The sequence below is a fragment of the Equus caballus genome, chromosome 1 (genome assembly GCF_041296265.1).
Source record: "Equus caballus isolate H_3958 breed thoroughbred chromosome 1, TB-T2T, whole genome shotgun sequence".
Classification (NCBI taxonomy): Eukaryota; Metazoa; Chordata; class Mammalia; order Perissodactyla; family Equidae; genus Equus; species Equus caballus.
In genome coordinates this window covers 104,469,870-104,494,036 of record NC_091684.1, presented here as the reverse complement: position 1 = coordinate 104,494,036, position 24,167 = coordinate 104,469,870, and the positions used below count along the sequence as shown (strand labels likewise).

The following is a 24,167-nucleotide window of genomic DNA, read 5'->3' as shown; positions in this document are numbered from 1 at the left end:
CCATCCTCCACAGTTCTAAGGCCCAAATTGGATCATTTCTTGCTCTTCTTCTTAAAATCCATCAATCGCTCCCTATTATTCCCGGAATAAAACAGTAGTTGACTACTAGCTCATGAGAGCCGACTGTTAGCACCTCTTCCCAACTCCACATTCAGTGACCAGTGACATCAAGCTTGAAATCAGCTATGGGCAAGTATTTATACCGGGGAATTGGCAAATGCTACTAATCAGGGCTTTTTTTTTTTCTTTCATAGACCTGCATATATTAAAAGTATTTTATTAAAAAATTTGTTTTGTTATGAACTCAGGAAATGTTCTCTTTAAAAAAAATACTGCCTGACGCCGGCCCCGTGGCCGAGTGGTTAAGTTCGCGCACTCCACTGTGGCGGCCCAGGGTTTCGCTGGTTTAGATTCTGGGCACGGACATGGCACTGCTCATCAGACCATTCTGAGGTGGCATCCCACATGCCACAACTAGAAGAAGGCACAACTAAAAATATACAACTATGTACCAGGGGGCTTTGGGGAGAAAAAGGAAAACATAAAATCTTTAAAAAAAAAAAAACTATTTCCGTTCAAAAAGCTAAGAAAAAATGACCAACCTAATAGTGACGAGGACCCCTAGCACCCAGACTGTATTCTCTAAATACCATTTCCCACTAAAAGGAACCAGCACTGCTTGGAAAAATGGTTGATTCCAGGTGTGGGGTGAGAAAAGTAACAAGACAGGGCTGGAACATCTTATGCCAGAAAGCAAGGAAGCTATCAAAGACTACTGGGGTCATGTCAAAGGACTCGACAGTCACCACAAAGGTAATTCTATTAGCCAAAAAGGGGACAATTTGAGGATGGGGGAAAAAATCTGCATTGGATTGAAAGACATCAAATATATTAAAAATTCAGGAGTCATAGTGATTTTGAAAGACAAAATCTCATTGGTCGCCTTTAGATATTAGGGAACCAGCTCATTCTGAAAACTGGTAAGTAATGGGAGTGAAACAAGCATTCATCATCTTTTCCTGTATAAATACTGTTCAAGGTAACGAAATAGTTGATGGTAAGAAATTCTTTTTAGAAGAATTCTAACTGATACATGAAGAGGGAATGATCGGCTTAAAATATCACCATTCTGCAACCCCTAATGAAATAAGAAATCTAGGCAGTCATGGTCAGCGGCTGCTGGATCCACATGTGATGAGACGCTCATGGGAAGCTTTGTAATTAACGGGTCAAGTCGGCAGCATTTAAACCCAGTGACCAGTCTTTATTTTCATTGTAAAAAGATAAGCCCCTGATGTAATAGGAATTCTGAAATATTTTTGCCAAAACGTTGAAACTGAGTCTAATCCACAAGGATGTAATAAGAAACCCAGAATGTAAAACTTCTACAGGATCAACATCAAGTAAATTGCAAGACTAACAAAAAAAAAAAGAGGGAGGTAGAATTTATAGATGGAGGGATATAAGAGACCTATTGACTCAAAGTAATGGGTGGACCTTGTTCGGGACCTGATTCAAGTGTACGAACTGGTTAAGCAGTTATAAGATGACCGGGGAAATGCAAACACTGCATGTTTGATATTTTAAAATTATTTTTTAGGTGATAATAGTTTGGGGATTTTTTAAAAAGTCCTTGCCTATAAAGAGTGGGATTTCTCAACCCAGTACCGTTGACGTTTTTGGACTGGAGAATTCTTTGCTAAGGGAGGCTGTCCTGTGTGCTGTTAAGATGTTTAGCAGCATCTCTGGCCTCTACCCACTAGATGCCAGTAGCACCCCCATAGTTGGGCCAACAAAAAGTATCTCCAGACATTGTCACATGTCTCCTGGTGGCACAATTGCTCCCTATTGAGAAACAGTATGTTAGAGATACACACTGAAGTATTTACAGTTGAAATGATACTGAATCTGGGATTTGTCAAAATAACTCAAGGCAGTGTGGGTGGAGGTGGAGCTGAAACAGTGTGATGATGTGTTGATAACTTGAGTGTGGATGATGGGCACATGGAAGTTCATTATGTTAATCTCTCTGTTTATGTTAGAAGTTTTCCAAAATAAAAAAAGGATGTTAAAAAATTGTAGTGCCAACGGAGTATTAAAATATTTCTATTTTTCCAAAGCATCTTTAGCATATTGGGTTAAACAAGTTGTCTCTAAGTGAAAAGGTTATGAGTGTAATTCATAGTCATTTGATAAGTCTTAGTAAAGCTCCTTGTCTAATTCCCAAGTCCTGACAAAGTGGATGATCTAATGACTGGATGATAAATTCTTTTCCAAACTAGGTAATCCCCCCCTCTTTTTTTTGGCTTTCAACAAAATTGGAGGACATAATCATAATTTTTTTTATGTTCTTTTTTTTCCTTAGGAAGATCCACCCTGAGCTAACATCTGTGCCAACCTTTCTCCACTTTATACATGGGTTGCCGCTACAGCATGGCTGACAAGTGGTGTAGGTCTACACCCGGGATCCAAACCTGTGAACCCAGGCCACTGAAGCAGAGCATGCCTAACTTAACCACTATGCCACGGGCCAGCCCCATATTATAATTTTTTATTATAAATCATTGAGTTTTTGGATAAAACTTAGGAGTCCTACGAAATGTGTGACATTGCTATCAACATAACACCTTCCGTTTCCATTGCTTATTATGACAGCAAGGCTTCTCAGAGCTTACATTTCTAAAAGTGAAAAATAGGAAGAGAACTGGTCATGAGCCCTATCTCGCTCTAGCAAGTAGTAATAGTTACCCATAAGTTCTTTAAACATTCATTTTAAAAACCTTCAGGGCCAGCCTGGTGGTGCAGCGGTTGTGTGCACATTCTGCTTCTCAGTGGCCTAGGGTTTGGCGGTTCGGATCCCAGGTGCGGACATGGCACCGCTTGGCAAAAGCCATGCTGTGGCAGGCGTCCCACGTATAAAGCAGAGGAAGATGGGCAAGGATGTTAGCTCAGAGCCAGTCTTCCTCAGCAAGAAGAGGAGGATTGGCAGTAGTTAGCTCAGAGCTAATCTTCCTCAAAAAAAAAAAAAAGAAAAACCTTCATTTATCTCATTAAAAAATGGACTTCAAATATGTGACTTTCAGAATTGTCAAGACAATATATTACATTACTTTGATCAAATGTGCACCAACTATAATTATGATGATGCAAAATACTTTTGTGGATTAACAGCCTTATGGTACAGGAAAAAATAATCAAAACTAAGACATGCTTAAAAATACTACATTTGGATAAAATTCTGAGGGAAGTGGAATAGAAACGAGTTTAAAGAGAAAAAAATGTCAAGTTTCCAACCGACAAAGAGCTTTGTTCATGTACCTTTAAAATGGATGGGGTTCCACTGGACACCTTTACCTGGGATGATTTTTGGGGTGACTTTTACCTGGGAATTCACAATATGTTGGCAATTAAACATTTTAGAATTTAAACATAAAAAAAATTTAGGTGTCAAAACGGTGGAGGAACGTAGTTTTCCCGAATTCTTTCCGGGTTTACACAGGCGTAACAATGGGAGCAGGACTGCTGTGGCGGGTGGCAGGTGGCGGCTCCCGGCTCCCTTTCCATGTGGCTGCACTGCCTGGCCTTCACGGTCTACCAGCATCACGGCAGGCTCCGTGTCACCTTCCTCCTCCTAGTTCCCCTTTGTTCTGGTTTCCTCACTGAACATCGTCATACCTTGATAAGCACCTTCCTAACTCACTTGACTTCTTTGTGGGCCAACGTGGAGCATGCTGTTAGAACAGACTTTGTTTCAATAACACACCTACCGGAGCATCCTCCGTTCCAGAATGAGAAAGCTGCGGCTCGGGGGGCACCTCCCACAAGGGACCACGGCCAGGAAAAGCCCGTGTTCTTACCACATCACGCGTCCTCACACGGGGTCATCTCAGCCACCCACATAAACCATCGCTTCCAATTTTTCACTTATGTTTACTTTAGAATTATTCCGTTTTTCCCCTTATTTCTTCTTGTCACTGATTTTCCAACCGAGTCTGGCCACAGTTTATAAACACAAAGGATACTTATATACATATTTGTGTTTTTAAGGTCTGCCCCCCAGGACCTTACTTAGAAGGAAACCGCTTTTTTTCCCTTTTGCTGCTGTTTCCTTTTTCCATATCCAACTTCCCTAGTCTTTTCTGGTGACTTGTGTGTAACACAGTATGTCCCTCAGGGAGCTTCTATGACTGTGTGCTCAACACATAGCGTGCTGCTGTTCATAAAATAATATTAAATGCTGCCGCAATTTTAAGCTTTCAGCCATTAGCCAGTCAGAACTAAGTGATGTATTTGTCCTCCCCACTCACTGTCTTTTTATGTCGAGCTACTTCAAGCATATTTCATTTACAAAGGCTAAAGTCACGTTAAAAAATCACTTTGAGATACTTCACTGATCTGATAGCTGACTTGCGCTCACTCCTTCAAAGACTAGAAAGAGGTTGTTTCCTGTGGTGGTTTTCAGTTATTAAATCTCATTCTCGTCAACACTGTTTAGCAGGAACTGCTAACAATGAAACTGAGAAAAATAAACAGAAACATGAACAAATGACCTTTTATTTCAGAGATACAAAGGCGACTGTGTGCAGCAGCAGTCTGACGGGCAGGCCAAATTCTCGGGAGGAGGTAAATTCATGGTAACTGTCATGATGGCTGGCGGAAGAGAAGGTCAAGGAAGCAGAAAGATGAGACAGGGAAGGCTACAGCTAATAAATAAAAGTAGTAAGAGCTACATGGTTTCAATGTCATGACTTAAGTTTGTCCGGACATTCTCAATGGTATTAAAACCATAATTCTGTATAGTTACCATCAAAATTCTTGAAGTGCATTTTGTGCTCTTTTGCATTAGAAGTTGTCTCAAGGGATGTATAATCCTTACAAATAATTGAAACACCCTGTTTTATTGAAGGAGTTGTAAACTTTGCTCAGTTTGTCATGGGGCCCGACAAGCCTTTGGGATGGGTATCCTCTTTTAAGGTAAAAAGGTTGACACTTTGGTTGGTACTAGCTTTTGAGGCAATGCTACTTGTTAATAGCATCTTCTTTTAATCCGGGGAAAATATTTACTAAAAATTTGTCTTCCAAAAAACAAGATCAGGTAGCAGCGGCTCCTTCCGCGGCGCTCCACGCCTGTCTCGTTGCCTGCCGCAGGCCGCCTGGGTGTGGAAAGACTCACACAGCTTACATCTGCACCTGCGGCCCTGCCGAGCCCACTGTGTACCACGAGAAACATGTCTCCAATACTCACACTTGTAACAGGGACACTGCACATGATTTGTTATTAATGAAACAGTTTATTGGCTTTAAATATACATCAGTAAATTTTTAAATGTTAGTTTATGTTCTATCATAAAAGAAAACTGAACCAACACATCAGAGAAAGTGGAGGCTCAGCAGCATGATTTCAATATATTTTCCTGGATAAACAGATTTTTAAAAAAATGTATATGACTTTTTATCTAAGAAAAAAAGCTTCCTAAATTCAATGTTGAGAACTGAATTGTTTCTGACTAAACCCATAAAACTGGAGCTCATAAAAATAAAGGCACCATGTGGGCAGCAAGAGAAAAGAGAAAGAAATGAGGGAAAACAGATTTTAATATCAAGTGTAACAGCGTCGGCTGGTTTTGTTTGGTTTTGTTTGAGTCTATTTCAGGCAGGATTCTCTCTCTGCAACCCTGCAGATAAATCCTAGTGTTTCAGCTATAAGAAAGTTCTAAGAGTTCAGATATACAGATAAGCCCAATTTTTAAAAAACCCTTTTCTTACAGTATTCTAAAGGCTTTTGAAGCATTATATAAATCTTTAAATTCCTATCATCCACATTTTAAGAAGTAAATCTACACTTTAATAAGGCACTCTTAAGATATAAAACAGTTTTGAAAACAATTCCCTTCTCCACTAGGGCTAACCCGTTCCTCTGCTACAGGGGCGGGGCGCATGTCCTCCCGGACCTAGTCAGTCTCTGGGCACCAACACAAGGCGTGGGCGCCTCAGACTGTCCTGAATTTACCTAAATAGCCGAATTCTATCAATGGGACTCTCCCATTCACTGATGAGACAGCTACACTAACAGAATTGTCCAAGTTTAATGGCAAATTTAAAACCAGTATCTTGCCTTTTCTGGAAATGCTTCCTTTGAACACAGAGCAGTGACTTCTATTAGCCCAGAGAGAACAGAATGAAGAGAACCCATGATGCCCATATCCTTCAGTCTTCCTCATGGGAGAGAGTCATAAAGGAACTCCACTTTCAATGACAACCTAAGGAACCATAGATAACCTGACACTGTAACTGTGTCTTAAATGTATGTATGTTATTGATGCTCATATCTTCCTCTTCTAAACAAAGAATTCAAATCCCACCATCCCTGTTGCTAATTAAAACAAACACCAAAGCTTACAACATAGCCATGCAACAACACAGAAAGCGTCTAGTGGAGCCGCCACTCTTTCCTAAGTGACAGAAAACGAAGGCACAAAAAGGGTCAGACTAAGCCTGAAATACAATTTCCCTATGAAAAAAGGGCAACAACTGTCCCGTCAGAGCAGGAGGAGTTAGAAATGTGGCAGTGGGAGTGTATCAAATTGAGGCATTGTTCTGGGCTGGGTCTTTGCTTCCGATGAGTAAAGAAGGACCTAAAAAGGAGGCTGTGAGGCGCTTCTTCCTTCATCCTTCTGGGGTGGCAGCACACGGTCAACTACTTCCCATAGAACTTTTTGTTGAGAAGGAAGATCAGAAGGTTGACGTTTACTTTAGCTCTATCGAATAATTTCATGACTGCAACTCCTTCATACTGTAGCTGCAGCAGGTCCTGTTCAAAAAAACATTTTGACAGTTAAGTCTGTGCAAGAAGAAAAGAAAGGACGCAATGTAGGCAGGGGCCCAGCAGGAACGAGGCATGCCTGGTGTGCCAGATGTGAAACGGGGTGAGAAAAAGTTCCCAACTATGGAACTGCCCACTGCCCAAGCACCCGGCGAGCTCGAGGAATAGGGCTTGTTGGTCAATTGAATTTTCTAGTACGTTTGGAGTTAAGAAGAGGTTCATATCAAAGTACGCCGAACATGAAAAAGCCACATATTGAGGCATCACACACATTCATACTTTGTGTTTCAGAAGCTACAGTGATGCGCCTCCAGTTTGTCTGAGTGATGGCTCACTGCAGAAGGTGAAGGCATTTCGATCTGTGATGAGATACGCTAATCGCTGAAAACAAGACAAGGCCAGTAATGCTGTCTCAACAACGGGCCAAGTTCTATTTCACATGAGACAGCTTTTATATTCTAAAGGCAAGAGAAAACGAGAGGACAAGATGTTTCTTAGGAGCCTACTATGTGCTTGTCGTTGTAGAAGCACATTATACAGTGTCCTCTAAGTCCTGACAGAAGTCCTATGAGGTGTCATTATCCCAAGTTTAAAGATGAGGCTGCTGACAAGACGTGGAAGCAACCTAAGTGTCCAGCAACAGACGAATGGATAAAGAAGATGTGGTACATATATACAATGGAATACTACTCAGCTGCAAAACAGAACAAAATCATTCCATTTGCAACAACATGGATGGACCTTGAGGGAATTATGTTAAGTGAAATAAGCCAGCTAGAGAAGGATAATCTGTGTATGACTCCACTCATATGAAGAATTTAAAAATGTGGACTAAGAACAGTTTAGTGGCTACCAGGGGAAAGGTGGGGTGGGGGGGTGGGCACAAAGGGTGAAGTAGTACACCTACAACACGAATGACAAACATTAATGTACAGCTGAAATTTCATAAGATTGTAACCTATCATTAACTCAATTAAAAATAAATAAATAAATAAATAAATAAATAAAAGGAGAGAGAAAAAAAAAAGATGAGGCTGCTGAGGCCCTGGGATAGCAGCGCGGAGTGGCCGTTGGGAATCTGCATCTGACTCTTCCCACTGCCCTCCACCGTCCAGAACAAACTTAGGAAATCTAAGTGGCTCACCCCTAAATTTCAGAAGAGCAGTGATGAGAAAGCAAGAGGCAAAGGGCTTGAAGGGACCTCAGAAGTTCAACCAATTCATCTTTTGTAAAAATCCTAGCAGCTCCACGAGGACGAGGACCCTGGTGCGTCACCTGTGCCGAACATAATACCTCGCACCTGGCAGTCATTCCACGTTCTATCAATCTATGCATGGCTGAATACATTACCTGAGGCAGACTGGGCGGCCTACGTGAATTTGGTGAAACTGAGGGACCAAAAGAATCTTTTTTTGTATAAGTACGTTAGTTAGCCGTGTGCATCACAAAATCATTTCACATTTGTTCAGCCAACATGTTTTGAGGGTCGACTAGTCATCAAGAAGGAAACACAGAAATATGACTTGTCCTTAAAGAGTTCACAGTTTGGGAGGATGAGAGAGAGAGAAGTCAACATTACTGTAAGCGGAGGCCGTCTCTAAAGGTGATGGAAGCACAGGAGAAACTGACTGTGGCTGGGCTGGTCGGGGAGGCTCCAGCGGCGGGAACACCCATGTGAGTACTCAATAAATGACAGACGAAGAGAAGAGAAGGAGAGGGGAAGGAGGGCCCCCAATTAAGGGGGAGCAGAATGTGCAAAAACCCAAATGCACGTTCAGAGAAAGGCACCTGCCCAGCCTGATGGGCTGCAGCTGTGCGAAGCAGTGAAGGAAAGAGTCGGACTGACGAGGAAGCACTCAATACACAAAGCTAAAGGAGTCTGGACCTTACCTAGGCATCCCTCAAGGCCCAGAGAGGTTTAATGCATAAAAATTAGAGATATGTCAGAATAAAAACTAGGAATAACTATGTTACAAAATGATTCACAGCAGAGTTCTTTTTGAATTTAAAATGACATTCAATTTACAGAGATGCAATCTACACACACCTTGTCAGAAATACACCTTTAAGCACCTACATCAAGTCAAAATGAGAAGAAAAACCCCACGAGATTTCAAGCTACTGAGAGGGCTTATAATTTTGTACTGTCAAGATTCATACTTAAGAATTTGTTCAAGTCCCCGGGATCAGCTCACTTCAGCGGCAACACTAAGTGGAAGCTTCAGACAAAGGCTTCCTGAAGACGCATACATCTGCACACGCCCTCTGGCATGGACCAGATGAGACCCACACAGACCCCCGCCTCCTCCCCCCGGTGTGGAGCCCAGCTCAGTGCTGACTGTGGACAGCTTTCCCCAGATGGGTCTCCTTTCTAAGGACTCTCCCAGCTTACAAGATCGGCGCTGCCTCCGACAGAGCGCTTGGCCCTCCCTGGGGGAACCCACCTGATAATGTAACATAAACGTCTCCATCTGAACTCCCATGAATTTGGCTTTCACTTCAAAGTCGCCAACTTCTTCTGTTGGACTGATTTCAAAGATAACGTTTTTAAACCTGTTGGAACACAACATCATTAGGGTGTGATTTTCATGTTCTCTTATAAACATAGTCTGTGAGAAGTGGCGAGGAGATGAACAATGTCTCCAAGAGGGAAAGGAGTACAAAATAAAGGTGCAAAAGACTTCTGCGGGCGCGGGGCTGCTACTCTGAGTACCAAGCGCTCTGGGACTCGGGGAGGACGGCAGCCTCTCCCCGGAGCGCCTGCAGTCCACCGATGGAGCACCACTGAGGGAGGCCACAAACGGCCTCTAAGCGAGGCTGTCAGAGTTCTCCCAGCCTCCCATGGGGCCATTGCTGAGACCTGACGATAAAAGGAGAATCAAGAGGAAACCGGGCTGGAAGGAGAGGGAGGAAAGGGTGTGTGTGTGTGAATGCACACGTTTGAGGACTGGAAGAAGTGAGTAAATAAACAAAATGGGGTCGGAACAAAAGAACCAAGAGAGGAGGTTTTCTGGAAAGAGTAGGTGCTATAGATATAAATCGCTATTACTGAAAATGTTTGAGGTATCACTCGTTTTCAACATGTTAACATGCCGGCAAATTGTACGGCACCAGAAGAGGGTGGGAATGTGCTGTCCCCAGGTGCTCAAAGTATATCACCCCAGATTTCCAGACTCAGCTGTGGAGCACCTGCGTCTGCTGTGAACAGAGCTGAGAACCAGGAAGGATGCAGAAGAGGCCACTGAGAAGCTAAAGGAGAGTCACAATGTCCATGCACTAAAACACACGCATTTTACTCAACAGGAAATCCTCACAGGTTATCCCTTAAAGATATTTATTTCATGTATAAATAATTTTACTTTAATTAGTTTGGTTTGTTATCTGGTTTCTAAGCCCATAGTAGCAAATTAAAAAGTAAGAGAGGCAGAGGCTGGCCCCGTGGCCGAGTGGTTAAGTTCCCACGCTCTGCTTCGGCAGCCCAGGGTTTCACCGGTTTGAATCCTGGGCGCGGACATGGCACCACTCATCAAGCCATGCTGAAGTGGCGTCCCACATGCCACGACTAGAAGGACCCACAACTAAAAATACACAACTATGTACCGGGGAGCTTTGGGGAGAAAAAGGAAAAATAAAATCTTTGGAAAAAACAAAACAAAAAGCCGGAGTTCTTTGTATATTTAAAAAAAAAAAAGTAAGAGAGGCAAATAATGGTAGGCCCTTAACAGTAGGGAAAATGATGACAAAAAGAAGGGAAGACTCAATCATAAGTAGAAGATAAAAACAACGACCAAAAAAACACATAGCATTGGAGATTGGACTGGTGGTTACCATTGGGGGAGGGGGGAGGGCAAAAGGGGTGATTAGGCTCACATGTGAGGGGATAGACTATAATTAGTGTTTGGGCGATGAACATGATGTAATGTACACAGAATTCGAAATATGATGTACATCTGAAAAAAATTAAAAAAAAAAAGAAGTGAAGGGATAATAAATATTATGTTATGGGACAGATTTGAAAAATGCACCAAGTGCTCAATCAAAAAATCCCCCAGGGGCTGGCCCAGTGGCACAGTGGTTAAGTTTGCACACTCCACTTTGGCAGCCCAGGGTTCGCTGGTTTGGATACCAGGTGTGGACCTACACACCACTTACCAAGCCATGCTGTGGTGGTGTCCCACATATAAAACAGAGGAAGAGGGCACAGATGTTAGCTCAGGGCTAGTCTTCCTCAAAAAAAGAAGAAAAAAAAAATCCCTCAAAAGACCAAGGTCCCCAATCGAAAAAAATGACCAGAGAAAATATAAGCCATAATTAAAAAAATAAGTCATGATTAAAAACACACACACACACAAACTCAATCAGAACTCTAAGAAAAGCAAAATTTAAAAATGAGATACTACTTTTTAACTACTGAATTCAAAAACATCAAAAATTATTTTATTACTCAATGATGGCAAGGAACTATGAGATAATTAAGCACTTTCACACACATTTCAGACACTACTAGACACATTTCAGACACTACTGGAAAGTACCCTGACAATATATATGAGCTAAAAATTCTTCTTCAGGGGCTGGCCCTGTGGCTGAGTGGTTAAGTTCGTGTGCTCCGCTTAGGTGGCCCAGGGTTTTGCCATGGGCACGGACATGGCACCACTCATCAAGCCATGCTGAGGCGGTGGTCCACATGCCACAGCTAGAAGGACCCACAACTATGTACCGGGGGGCTTTGGGAGAAAAAGGAAAAAAATAAAAATCTTTAAAAAAATTTTTTTTTAATTCTTCTTCAACTGCTATGGAAAACAGTATGGCAGTTTCTCAAAAAATTAAAAACAGAACTCTCATATGATCCAGCAACCCCACTTCTGGGTATACATCCAAAAGTACTGAAAGCAGGGTCTTAAAGAGATGTTTACAATTCCATATTCATAGCAGCATCGTTCACAACAGCAAAGAGGTGGAAGCAACCCAAATGTCCATCAACAGATGAATGGATAAACAAAACGTGGTCTATCCATATAATGGAATACTACTCAGCCTTAAAAAGGAAGGAAATCGGTCACATGTTACAACATGGATGAACCATGAGGACATCACGCTCAGTGAAATGAGCCAAGTAACAAAAAGACAAGTACTGTATGATCCCACTTATATGAGGCACCTAGAGCAGTCAAACTCAGAGAGACAGAAAAGAGAACGGTGGCTGCCCAGGGCTGGTGGGGAGGGGAAGTGGGAGTTGTTTAATAAGTATAGTTTCAGTTTTGTAAGACGAAAAGGTTCTGGAGATCAGTTGCACAACAATGTGAATATACTTAACACTACTGAACGGTACACTTAAAATAGTTAAGATGCTAACTTTCATGTTTTGTGTTTTTTGAATAAAAAAGAATTTTTTGGGGCTGGCCCCGTGGCCGAGTGGTTAAGTTCCCACGCTCTGCTGCAGGCAGCCCAGTGTTTCGTCGGTTTGGGTCCTGGGTGTGGATGTGACACTGCTCATCGAACCATGCTGGGGCGGCGTCCCACATGCCACAGCTGGAGGGACCCACAACTAAGAATATACAACTGTGTACCAGGGGCCTTTGGGGAGAAAAAGGAAGAAAAATAAAATCTTTAACAAAAAAAAAAAAAAAAAAAGAATTTTTTTTTTACTCTGACCAGAAATTCCATCTTTAGGCATCTATCATAAAAAAATAATCAGAAGTAGGATCAAAGATTTACATAAAAAGGCATGATCACATGTATAATAATGTAAAAAGTAAGATCACCTTAAATGTACAATAGATGAATGGTTGAATTAGAACTACATATGAAATATTATGTGGCCATTAAAAAGGATGCTTTCAAAGAATGTGAAAAATGCTCACAATATGTTATAAGAAAAAAGTTGGATACACGACTATAAACAGTAATATCCCAATTTATGTTAAAAAAAATACTAAGTATGTAGACAAGTAAGTGGGTCGTTGGATAATCTTTATGTGAATAGAGGCACAGAAGAAAATATACTAAAATGAGGCTGGCCTGGTGGCACAGCAGTTAAGTGCGCACATTCTGCTTTGGCGGCCCAGGGTTTGCCAGTTCGCATCCCGGGTGCAGACATGGCACCGCTAGGCACGCCATGCTGTGGTAGGTGTCCCACATATAAAGTAGAGGAAGATGGGCATGGATGTTAGCTCAGGACCAGCCTTTCTCACCAAAAAGAGGAGGATTGGTAGCAGTTAGCTCAGGGCTAATCTTCCTCAAAAAAAAGAAAGAAAAAGAAAATATACTAAAATGATTTCAGTGGTTATCTTTGGCTTTCAGGATTATAGTTGCTTTTTCTTTATGCTTTTCCATATTTTCAAAGTTCAATAATCAATACATATTATTTTAGAATCAGAAAAACATAAAAATTTCCTTTTAAACAAAGTTTTTTGATTTTTTACACAGACACAGGAACAGAAAGCTCAGCTGCCTGAGATCACAGGGCTGACTGAGATGGTGCTTAATAAATGCTCGCTAATGACAGCTGGGCCAGGACCTGAGGGAGGACGGAAAGGTCAGCCTGCGTGTCACGTGCAAAGCAAGCCGCAAGTGGAGTAAACTCATCTTCTTGTTATTCTTGTTTATTCTTGGCTTAGACATAGAAGAAAAGGCTTCCTTCTTAAAGAGGAAAAATTAGGACGGGGCCCACACGGGCAGGTGTAAACCTGTCCTGAGACAAGCGTTCCACAAACAAGGAAAATAAGTACTTTCCTTCTATGACAGACAAATCAAGTCTATTAGGCCAAATTCTGCACATAAAGATATATATATAAATAGACAGAAAATACCAAAATGACCACTCCAGATAAGAGAAATAAAGGCAATAAGATAAAGATGTGATAAACGCAGAAATAAAAAATCAAGGCATAAAACAAAGTGAAAAAGTAAACACTCACTGGTTCACTTGCAGGTCCTCAATTTCCAGAAGAACTCCTTTTTCATGCAGTCTTGCTGCTGTGTATTTCAGAGAAATCTTTTTGCTTTTCTTTCCTTTCATTTCCCTAGGCTTCTTGGAGACCCTATAAAAATTGCATCATGTTACTTTCTATAAGTAACTATCCACCATAAGTCTGTTGGTAATTCAACAATATGAGATCAAAAAGCAAACTTCTGGGGCCAGCCCAACAGTGTAGTGGTTAAGTTTGCACACTTCGCTTTGGCGGCCCAGGGTTCATGGGTTTGGGTCCCAGGTGCAGCCATACACACCACTCCTCAAGCCACACTGTGGTGGAGTCCCACATACAAAACAGAGGAAGACTGGCACGGATGTTAGCTCAGCGACAATCTTCCTCAAGCAGAAAGAGAAAGACTGGCAATGGATGTTAGCTCAGGGCCAATCTTCCTCACACAAAAAAAGAGCAAACTTCCCATACACAAGCATAAACAACATACCAATTCTAAAATGGCAAATAAATGTTGGGATTAGCCTAAGAAACATCTCTGCAAAACTGGGCAAACATTACTAAATTGCCTTTGTCTTTAATTTATATCTGAGAGCACACCAGTAATCTGACAGTGTCTTAATCCTGCTATGCCCCTCTTGGAACCTAAGCTCCTACGAGTCAGTGTGAAGGCTTCTCATGCCAGCCTGAGGGAACCGTCCTGCATCCCAGAGGAGTTGCTCTAAGCCCCTCAGCTATGGAGGAAAAAATAAAAATATCTCATAATAAAAGAGTTGAAGCCAGCATAGCAATTACAGACAAATGGGAGCAAAGAAAAAGAAACAGATGTTAGGAGGCTACTGGGATAATCAAATTGAGAAGCGATAAGAAAAGCAAGCAACGGGGGCTGGCCCCGTGGCTGAGTGGTTAAGCTCGCGCACTCCGCTGCAGGCGGCCCAGTGTTTCGTCAGTTCGAATCCTGGGTGCGGACATGGCACTGCTCATCAAACCACGCTGAGGCGGCATCCCACATGCCACAACTAGAAGGACCCACAACGAAGAATATGCAACTATGTACCGGGGGCTTTGGGGGAAAAAAAAATCTAAAAAAAAAAAATATCAAAATCACAATTGTACAAAACTTCTGACCTAGCAAATTCCACTTTTGGGAATTTACCTTAAAAAATATGCCCACATTTGCAAAATGACAAATATGTACAAGAGGTTATTTGTTGCAGAGTCTTTTCTAATAAGTAACTGGAAACAATGCAAATGTCTATCAACAGAGGACCTTGATTAAATCAATTGTTATACCTATCCAGACAATGGAGTACCACGCAGTCATTAAAAAGAAATGAGAACCTAGCTCTGTCTGCTGAGAAGGCCTAGAAGCAATGACGATTCCACGGGCAGGAGCACACCTCGTGCCTAGATCTTGGTTTCCAAATACCATTCCTCATTAGAAGGAACCAGGGATGCTTGGAGAAATAGCTCATTCCAAGTCTGGGGAGGGGACAGTACAAGTCGAACCAGAAACATCTTGTGCCATAAAGTCCACAAGTGCTCAAAGAACGATGGGGACATGTGAAAAGGACACAGGAGCCAGCTCTGCAGGCAGGGTTGGGTGGACCTGATTTTTATCCCTTCACATGAGCCCTGCCTCACTTCAGCAAGTCTTTCAAGGAGAGAGAGAAAGAGAGGGAGAGAGAGTGGAGGCAGAAGAGTGGTGAGCCAGAGAGAGGGGAAGCTGATGGGGCAAAATGTTAAAAACAGGTGAATCCGGGTGAAGGGTACGTGGGTGTTTATTTTTTATTCACTCAACCTTTCTGAGGTTTGAAAGTTCTTAAAATGAAAGGTTAGGAGTAAAAAATAAACTAAGCCTACAAGTAGCACCTGCACTTTGCACCTCAGCTCTCTGGGTTTTCAGTTCACTCCCTGTAAAATGGGCACGCAGATGGTCTGTGGCTGCATCCGACTTTCCTCGGCAGCTGGGAAAATGTCAGGTCTGGGATCTCGTCCCCAGGACGTATAGAGAAGGCCAGGGAATCGAAATGTTTATAACACTGCTAACGTGATTCTGAGGCACATCCAGGTTTGGGGACCACTAGATTATCTCCTTCCATGAATCTTTAATTTCTAGGGCCGAGAAGATATTTTGGAACAAAGGATGCTTAGCAATAAGCATCTTTGAAATCCTCCACACATTATTTATTTACATCCTACAATAACAAGTGGAACCAGGAAAGTCTGCAAATGCCAGAAGCAAAATAAAGAACTGATGCAATAAGTAGATCCAGTGTGTTTTAACTAAAAGTTGCCAATGTCACTTCAGTTGCCTCTACTTCCTTTTCCTCTGACATTAATTTTTTTTTTTTTTTTTTTTTTTTTTGAGGAAGATTAGCCCTGAGCTAACATCTGTGCCCATCTTCCTCCACTTTATATGTGGGACGCCTACCACAGCATGGCTTGCCAAGCGGTGCCATGTCCACACCTGTGATCCGAACCTGTGAACCCCGGGCCGCCGAAGCGGAACGTGCACACTTAACCGCTGCACCACTGGGCTGGCCCCAAACCTCTGACGTTGCTTCTTTAAAAAAACACTCACTTGCCCTTGCTGGCTAAGTTGTCCAAGCAGGTTTTGATGTAGCTTTTATAGTAATCCACTTGCTCGCCATAAAAGGTGGCCTTAGAGTTCAGAGCAGCATACGTTTGTTGCAATTTCACCAGCTCAGCCTTTCTCCTCTGTCGGTATCTCCGCTGATTCCGAATGTCCTGAGACATAATTATTAAAATTAGGAAAATAGTGCCAGATACCATATGTTTCTTGAATCATTAACACTAGAACCCAGCAGCGCTTAACTTTGCCTTGCATGACCACACATTCTTAACAGGCAGCAATTTATGTTCAAAAATAAAGAAATTCAGATCTCATCAGTTTTTTTCCCCATTTGTATTTTCTAAAGGTAGGGAACTGTGTTACTTTTACAGACTTCTACATTCTTCGAATTTACTTGCAAAGCTGGTTTAAACCTCTTAAATATGTTGTCAGGAGAGGGAGAAAAAGATAATTTTACTCTCTCAGTGACGAAGCTCCCAGGTGTGCACGGCACTGTCTCAGTGTAACAGCAGAGGACACGTAAACCCTCAGCCCACCCCAGAGGCCCTTTCTTGAGAAGATTCACACAAATCAAGGACTTGATGACCAACTGATGTGAACTTATATTTCATGGTAATCGTTAAAAAGATCTGGAAGAAGTCTTTAAGGCCAAAGACAAACTGAACGCAGGCAGCACTAACGCGGGGCCTCTCCCTATTAATTTAGGCAGTGGATTAAGTCATCAAGGGGCGGGCAAGGTCCTTGTGCTGCAAATCAGAAACAATTCTGCAGGAGAGGACACTAATTTGCCCATGAACTGAAGGCGGCTTGCTGTCATCTGAACGGCCATTGTCTCTTTACGAGCCTCTGAGACAGCCTTAAACTCAGCCAGGCCATCAACGTGCCCCACATGCAGTACCCTGGCAATGTCGTTGATCAGTTCCTGGTATCTGTTCTTTGGGTCCACGGTCCCAAGCTCTGTCAGCTTCTTCAAGCCCGACTGGATCTTCTCCTTCTTCTCCTGAAGAGTGAGGTTGTTGTCTTCCTTTACAAATTTTGACTTTTTCATCTTGTCAGGAGTTTTGGCGTCACGAATAGCACGTCTCTGCATGGCCCTCTGATGTTCTGCTTCCTACAGATAAGAAGAAGAAGTTCCTGGCAAATCCACCACACTCATCTGAAACCTGAATTTATATAGCGTATCCACACCTGAATTTATATAGCTCTCAAACTCCATTCTGGAAACAGAGGGGAACAAACTGACCCCTGACAAGTGACAGAGAAACTGCACGGAGCAGAGGAGATAGATGCATCAATGAGACCACATGGCTTCCTCCTGGACTCAGGGATGGTCAGGAGATTGGGCTCTACTGGCTACAAAATCCCTTTTTTTCCCTACCACATTTGGGACATGGAAGCCGTTGAATTTTATCTGAAACTCAGCTCAACGAATGTTGTAGCGTCACCAGTGCTCAGTAAATCCCTGCTAACTCTTTTCGCTGCTTTGTCCAGGCTGAATCACGCTCAAGCCTTCCGTCTGCTTTCAAACATGCTGCAAACACCAGTATCTTGAAAATAAAAAGACCTTGCCTTGGCCCTGCTATCTTTCCTAGTCAACACGCAACATTCGTCCATTATGTCCCTGCCCAACATATGATTCACACTTGCTATTCCATTCTTCTAGCACCTTCTCCTTTAATTCCTAGCAATCTGGCTTCTGCATCTACTGCTGTCATTACCAATTACCATTCTCCCCAGCCCAAATCTAGTGCCTTTTCTTAGTTGTCGCCTTGCTCATCACCTCTGCATTTTCTCCTTGCCCTAAGCATGCGTTTGGTACCTCCAAGTGACCCATGGTCATTTTGCTATAACTGTTCACTCTCAACGCTTCAAAGATCACCTCTGTGCTGACAGATCCCAAATCTACCGAAGGTTCTGGTACCGTATCTGGAACTGTTTGTGCTGGGATGTTTACGTTTGGAACGGCTTGTGGTTCCTCCCACGCTGGAGCGATTCCCTCTTCCTCTAACGTCAAGACTACTCTGCATCACGTAACGCGAAGAGCAGGGACTCTGGACTCAGGCAGAACTGGATCCAAGTCTGGTTCTGCCGCTACCGACACGTGATCTTGGGCCAGTTGTTTAACCTCTAAGGGCCTTGGTCTCCTCCTCTGTAAAATCAGGAGGCCAGGACTCCCCGCATAGGGATAGTGCGAGGATTAAATGAAACAACATCGGTGAAAGCACCCAACCAACAGGGGCTTCTCAACAAAGACTGGTTCCTCCTTCCCTCCTTCCATCTTCCTTCTGGGTTAAACAGGCGGCAGTTACTGGCTATGCCTCTCTTCTGCCCCTCACACAAATGTATTCAGTAATCAAACACAGCATCTGAAAGCTGGGAATTCATTTAACACAGTGGTTTTCAAATAGTCCTCAGTGCAGCCTGAAGGGTTTCCCAGAGGGACCACAGGGTCCTAGAGGGCGAGGTTCCGAGACCTCTATTCCTGATGCCACCAGAGCAGCTCCAATTTTACCTGTTTATTGGGGTCCAAGTAACTGCCGTTTCATGAAAAGGACTCCTCTGCCCGAAATTTGAAAACGAATGACTTGATCTACTTTTCTCATTTTATAAATGCGAAATGGGAGTCTTAAACATGAAGTGACTCAGCCATCCCTTCCCACTGCCATCCACCCCCAACCAACTGGGCCGGGGACCTTATCACACACCTGGATGACTCAACTACCATCTGCTCTGACAGCGCCGCCAACTCATCAGTACTCAGGGCTTCCCAAGGTGACAAAGGCTCTTTACTCCCCTCTCTCTGGTGCCCAATTCCTGTCCAGGTTTTGGGTTCTATACAATTTGTTCTCCTGCTTTATTTCTCTCTGCTCACCTTCACCCTCGTCTTCAGCCTAGAGAAGGAGGTCTGGTCACGACACGCCCGTCCCTCCTCTGTGCCTCTGTTCACGTGGACTGCCCTGCCTGGGCTCTCTCATCTCAGGTGCACGCCAAACCCCATCTGCTCTTTCTAAGGCTCGCTCAGGTCCCACTGCTTCCTGATGCTTCGCTCCTCACTGACCTCTTTCCTGAACTTCCAGCATTTTTATAGCAGACACTACAGTTAATTTTTAATGGTTTTCTAACTGTTTCAGATATATATATCACATTTCCCCAACTGAATCATGAGTTCACTGAATTTAGGAGCCACATCCTGTGCTTTTCTTCTCTCTACCAAGGCACTTAAAAGTCTAACTACGTGGCATTCAATACATCACTGGGCAGACTCACTGATTCTGCCTCAGGTTAAATTAAAACACACATGCCGCAGTGAGTGCCGTGCCCTAGGGACGTCTGCCTCTGGATCTAAGAACCAACAGCTTTCTCAGCAAGTCCCACCCACCACCATCCTCCAGGCCACCCCAGTTACCACCTCTTGTCGTCGGCATCCCACTCAACTCTGGCACGTGCCTATCGCGGGAGCACCTAGGTACCTTGTTACAGTATATGTTAAACCCCTAAATTTTACCTGTTCACTGGTAGCTGGTGTCTCCAGGATTTCAGTCAAGGTCTCTCCGGGCTGGAACCGGATGACATCCACAATTAAACGCTTTGTGCTGAAGGGAGAGGGGGAAAGCATTTAAACATTACCAGCTGTTCTACTTCCTCTCAAATGGACCCTGGAAGCAGCAGTACAAACACCACCTCACAGAGGTCCCTCTGGGCAGCTGCTAACACAAGGTGTTCAAGGCCCCAGGCTCATTTACGCACCATCACAGAGTGGCTTCTAAGGTTAGGATTTCCAGGATGTAAATTTCACTTTGGCATCTTATTAGTAAAGAAGGCAGGATAAGGCCTCTGCCAAGTGCAATGTGTGAGTGACCAGAACTATGACAGGCTTAAAAGGCCAAGACGATCATTTCAGGTATGAATACACTGACCGTTCACAAGGCCGAGGGACCGCTGCTCTACACTCGCTCCACTGTGCGACTTGCAGCACTCACTTCAGCAAGATGGTCCGAGCGTCCATTTCTGCATTCTCATCGCCAGGCACGTCGAACTTGTTGGTCAATGTGAGAGAGACTTCTGTCTTAGCCAGCGCCTCCTTGTTTGGGTCATTTAAATTGCCAGAGCTTTCTCCTGAAGTTTTGGAAGGGTAGAAAGAATCAGAATAAAGAACAGCAATATTGGAGAGGAGATATTAATACGAGTAAAAGGTAACGCAAGTCTAAGAAGATACTTGAAGAAGACAACAGGTACACTGTGGCCAGGACACCTTTTACTGAGAAAAAAAGGAAAATATGTGCCAAATTATAAAGGCAAAGGATCCATAATAAAATCATCTCATAAATGCTTAACAAAATCATTTCAAAACTGTAATGATTCTGTCTCAAAATACTCTGGTCAGGGGCCAGCCCGGTGGCGCAGCCGTTAAGTTCGCACGTTCCGCTTCTCGGCGGCCCGGGGTTTGCCAGTTCAGATCCCGGGTGTGGACGTGGCACCGCTCAGCAAGCCATTCTGTGGCAGGCGTCCCACATATAAAGTAGAGGAAGATGGGCATGGATGTTAGCTCAGGGCCAGTCTTCCTCAGCAAAAAGAGGAGGATTGGCAGATGTTAGCTCAGGGCTGATCTTCCTTAAAAAAAAAATACTCTGTTCATTTCTTTTGCAGGACTTATAATTTCTAATTATATGATTTTGTGCATATATACATTTAAAATGATCTCTTCCACTGGACGTCAGTTCCTTACGGCCGGGGCCACATCTGTTTTCTCCCCAGTGCATATTCAGAGCTTGCACAGTGCAGAAACAGAGGGGGTGACAACTGTCCCCTCCTCTGTCACGCTCCCGCTCGCCTCCTGGGCAGTTACGTCAGAGCTTTACCTATCAGGGACTCGATGGTGGGCACCTCGCCCAGGTCGTCCAGCAGCTCATGGATTGGGTCGTTGTGCTCAGGAGCAATGGCGTCCTGGTGATCTAACAGGAGCTGCATCAGACAGCCAGGGATCAGTTTCCACTTGCACACTCAACCCATTAGCCCTCGTCCCTGCCCACAGTGTCTAACAGCACAAAAGTAGTTAAATAACAAAGCCCCTACGTTCAAAGAACTGATAAGGCAATCCTCAGCAAACTAACCCAAACAAACAATACAATACATAAAGCATCACAGTGGCCTCTGTTGAATGACTTATGTTATGATGTATGGAGAGTAAACACTGGTACTCTCTCACCCTCACAGATATGAGGGATTTAAATGTACCTACATAAGAAAGAACAAAACCCGCAGACCTTAATATCCAAAGTCATCAATGTACCTTACAACCAGTTACAAATAACTCTCATTCATACTTTTACTTAATGTTTTCAGTATATAGTATCTTTTAATTCAGAGAAAAGTGCGCCGGATCAATGTTATCATTATCTTAGGGGCACTCAAGCAAAGCCTTTAAGATGCTCTTATCCCAGGTGATGTCTTCAGAAATGACAACATCTGGAATTTCATTTACATTTTATGTATTTCCTTATTCCCTGTTCTGTATGCTCCTCAAGGGGAAAGGAATGAGTTATAAAAATTTGGAGGGGAAAAAAGAGCAGCCAAGGGACAATCACTCTAAGGTGACAAAGAGGGAAAAGCTGGTATTCTAGATCGTGTTAGGAAAATAACACCGAAGGCCGGCGTAAAAAGAAGGAACAGTAAAAACAGTATTTCCCCAAGGCCCTGTATCAGTGGCCACAATGGAGAGCGTGGAGCCCCGCCTTGGGATTCTGATGCAGCAGGTCTGTGGCAGAGCTCAGGAACTCCATTTTTAATGAGCCCAGACGATTCTGATGCAGGTGGCCTGGGATCACTTTCAGAAACTCAGCAGATGTCGTTAAGAATAATAAGCAAAGGGAGAGAAACAATGAGGCAGATGTGATGTCAGTAAGATCAGAGGAAGGTGAGCTGTCTACCTTCCAGACACGGGGAGCAGCAGCCAGGGGAGGCAATTAAGGACAGAGCAAGGAAATTAAGCAATTAAAGAAAAATACTTACAGTGTGGGTGTTGATGATCTCACCAATGGAAATGTAGATGACTGGTTTTGTGAGGGTCACCAAGTCAGAGTACTCGTCCACATTAAATTTATCCTGAAGCTCTGGGACATCACAAGCAGTCTGGAAAAACCGTCTGGAAATAAACACAAGAGTCAGACCCCAGCAAGTGACATGTGTGTGAGAAGTTGGCATGAGGACATGCCACAAACCTCTGGAGCAATGAGTTCAAACAGAAGACAGTTAATCCTAGAGAAACTGCTGCATGTTCGCTGTGCCTGACGGCCCTGGGACGCTAGTTCTAACTCTCTCCACCTAGTTTTAGTTCTACCCACAAGAACCACTCAACCATAATTTAAAACAGTTTTCAAACACCTGTGTCGTCAGGAGGACCAACTTTCTCTCTAAGACAATGGCCTGAACTCACAACTGAATGTTTAACTTACAGATATTAAAAGCACCCTCCAGTTCTTCTCTGATTACAGAGAAACATGCGCCTAAATGCAGAACCATTGTTTGTATGTTAAGTACTGTCTATTCCATAAGAATACATTTTAATAGCTCAAGAGTCCGCTTCACCATCTGGAGCTCTGAGCACATCAAACACGCATCCTACAATACGACTGTCCAGGCAGAGCTAGGTGTGGGATTTAATCTTGTCTTTACCCGCAGAGATAGACACACACACACAGAATCTTTCAAGTACTTGTCCCTTCCCCCTTACCTGAATTTCTGGTAGGACTGGGAAAGATACTCATTAATGATGCTTAAGTGAGCATTATCTCCCAGAAACATCTTATTGGAAGCTGCATGCTGGAGCATCTTTGCAATGGAGCCAAGATTTCGGCGTTGGTCTGTGGTAAGCTGGCCTCCTGCCGACAGGTCAATGATGTCAAAGGCATCAGGAGCAACAATGGCGGGGTTCATGTATCGGTAGTAAAGCAAGTTACCAATGATCTGGGAACAGATGGAAAAGAAAGATGGGTGTTAATAATCAGCCCACCAAGTAGGCCACAAATGACTTTGCTAGCAACGAAAACCAGAAAATGCATTCCTGTGAGGAAAAAATGAACGCTACACAAACACACACATGCATGCATGCATGCACGCATGCACACACACTTTCTCTCAAGGCCTGAAACTAAAACGACCAAACATCCCTTGGTTGGATGCAGAAAAATAAGAAAATGAGAACAGAACTGAAAATCACTACACTGAAAGAGCAGATTCAGAAGGTAAAAATGATGGACTTTAAGTCTATTATTGAGCGTTTTAGGGCATCCTTCATTCACATATCGTAGCAGCAAATAAGGTTGCTGTCACCCACATGCACTTTCCGTTTTCAAGTAGATGGGCTTTCATTCTAAGAAGCTAATGAATATGGCTAAAACAATCCTTAAACATGACTAATTAGCACAGTGTAATTGGTCCAACCCCCTTTATCCTCATGCTGCAGACGTCAAAGATGGACAAGTTCATGCCTCTGAAATTAAAGTCACTCAGCACACATCTCTGCCACAGAATTCAAGGATAGTCATAGCATTTCCCCTAGAGTTTCATTCACAAAAAAGTAAAATTAATTCACCTGAACAGAAAGTCTAGAATCGAGGCCTCACTGTAGGAAAGCACAGAACTAGGAGAGAGAAGAAAAAAGCGTTCAGATTAAAAAAAAAAAAAAAAGGAAGGAGCATAGCCGAGTAAAAAGGAGTTAGCAGCAGCAGCCTTAGCAGAAACACTTGTGCTTGCTAGAATTCACCTGCCACCAACAGAGGGAGCAATTCTTCAGCAAAAAGACAGGGCTCAAAGACATCATCTC

The 24,167-nt window shown here is 43.2% G+C and overlaps 1 protein-coding gene across 2 annotated transcripts in view; it reads right to left on the bottom strand.

The window, feature by feature from the left end:
- Positions 1 to 5,271: 5,271 nt before the first annotated feature.
- IQGAP1 (IQ motif containing GTPase activating protein 1) overlaps positions 5,272 to 24,167 on the bottom strand; it is a 93,287-nt gene continuing 74,391 nt past the window's right edge. For both annotated transcript variants that reach the window (XM_023649538.2, XM_023649552.2), the window contains 10 exons: positions 23,076 to 23,308; positions 22,355 to 22,487; positions 21,205 to 21,307; positions 20,326 to 20,461; positions 19,851 to 19,938; positions 17,244 to 17,456; positions 16,334 to 16,500; positions 13,744 to 13,866; positions 9,268 to 9,376; positions 5,272 to 6,811 (listed from right to left, as the gene is read on the bottom strand). In XM_023649538.2, the coding sequence (XP_023505306.1) occupies positions 6,698 to 6,811; positions 9,268 to 9,376; positions 13,744 to 13,866; positions 16,334 to 16,500; positions 17,244 to 17,456; positions 19,851 to 19,938; positions 20,326 to 20,461; positions 21,205 to 21,307; positions 22,355 to 22,487; positions 23,076 to 23,308 (1,419 nt within the window). In that variant the 3' untranslated portion in view covers positions 5,272 to 6,697. The remainder of the gene's footprint in view (positions 6,812 to 9,267; positions 9,377 to 13,743; positions 13,867 to 16,333; positions 16,501 to 17,243; positions 17,457 to 19,850; positions 19,939 to 20,325; positions 20,462 to 21,204; positions 21,308 to 22,354; positions 22,488 to 23,075; positions 23,309 to 24,167) is intronic.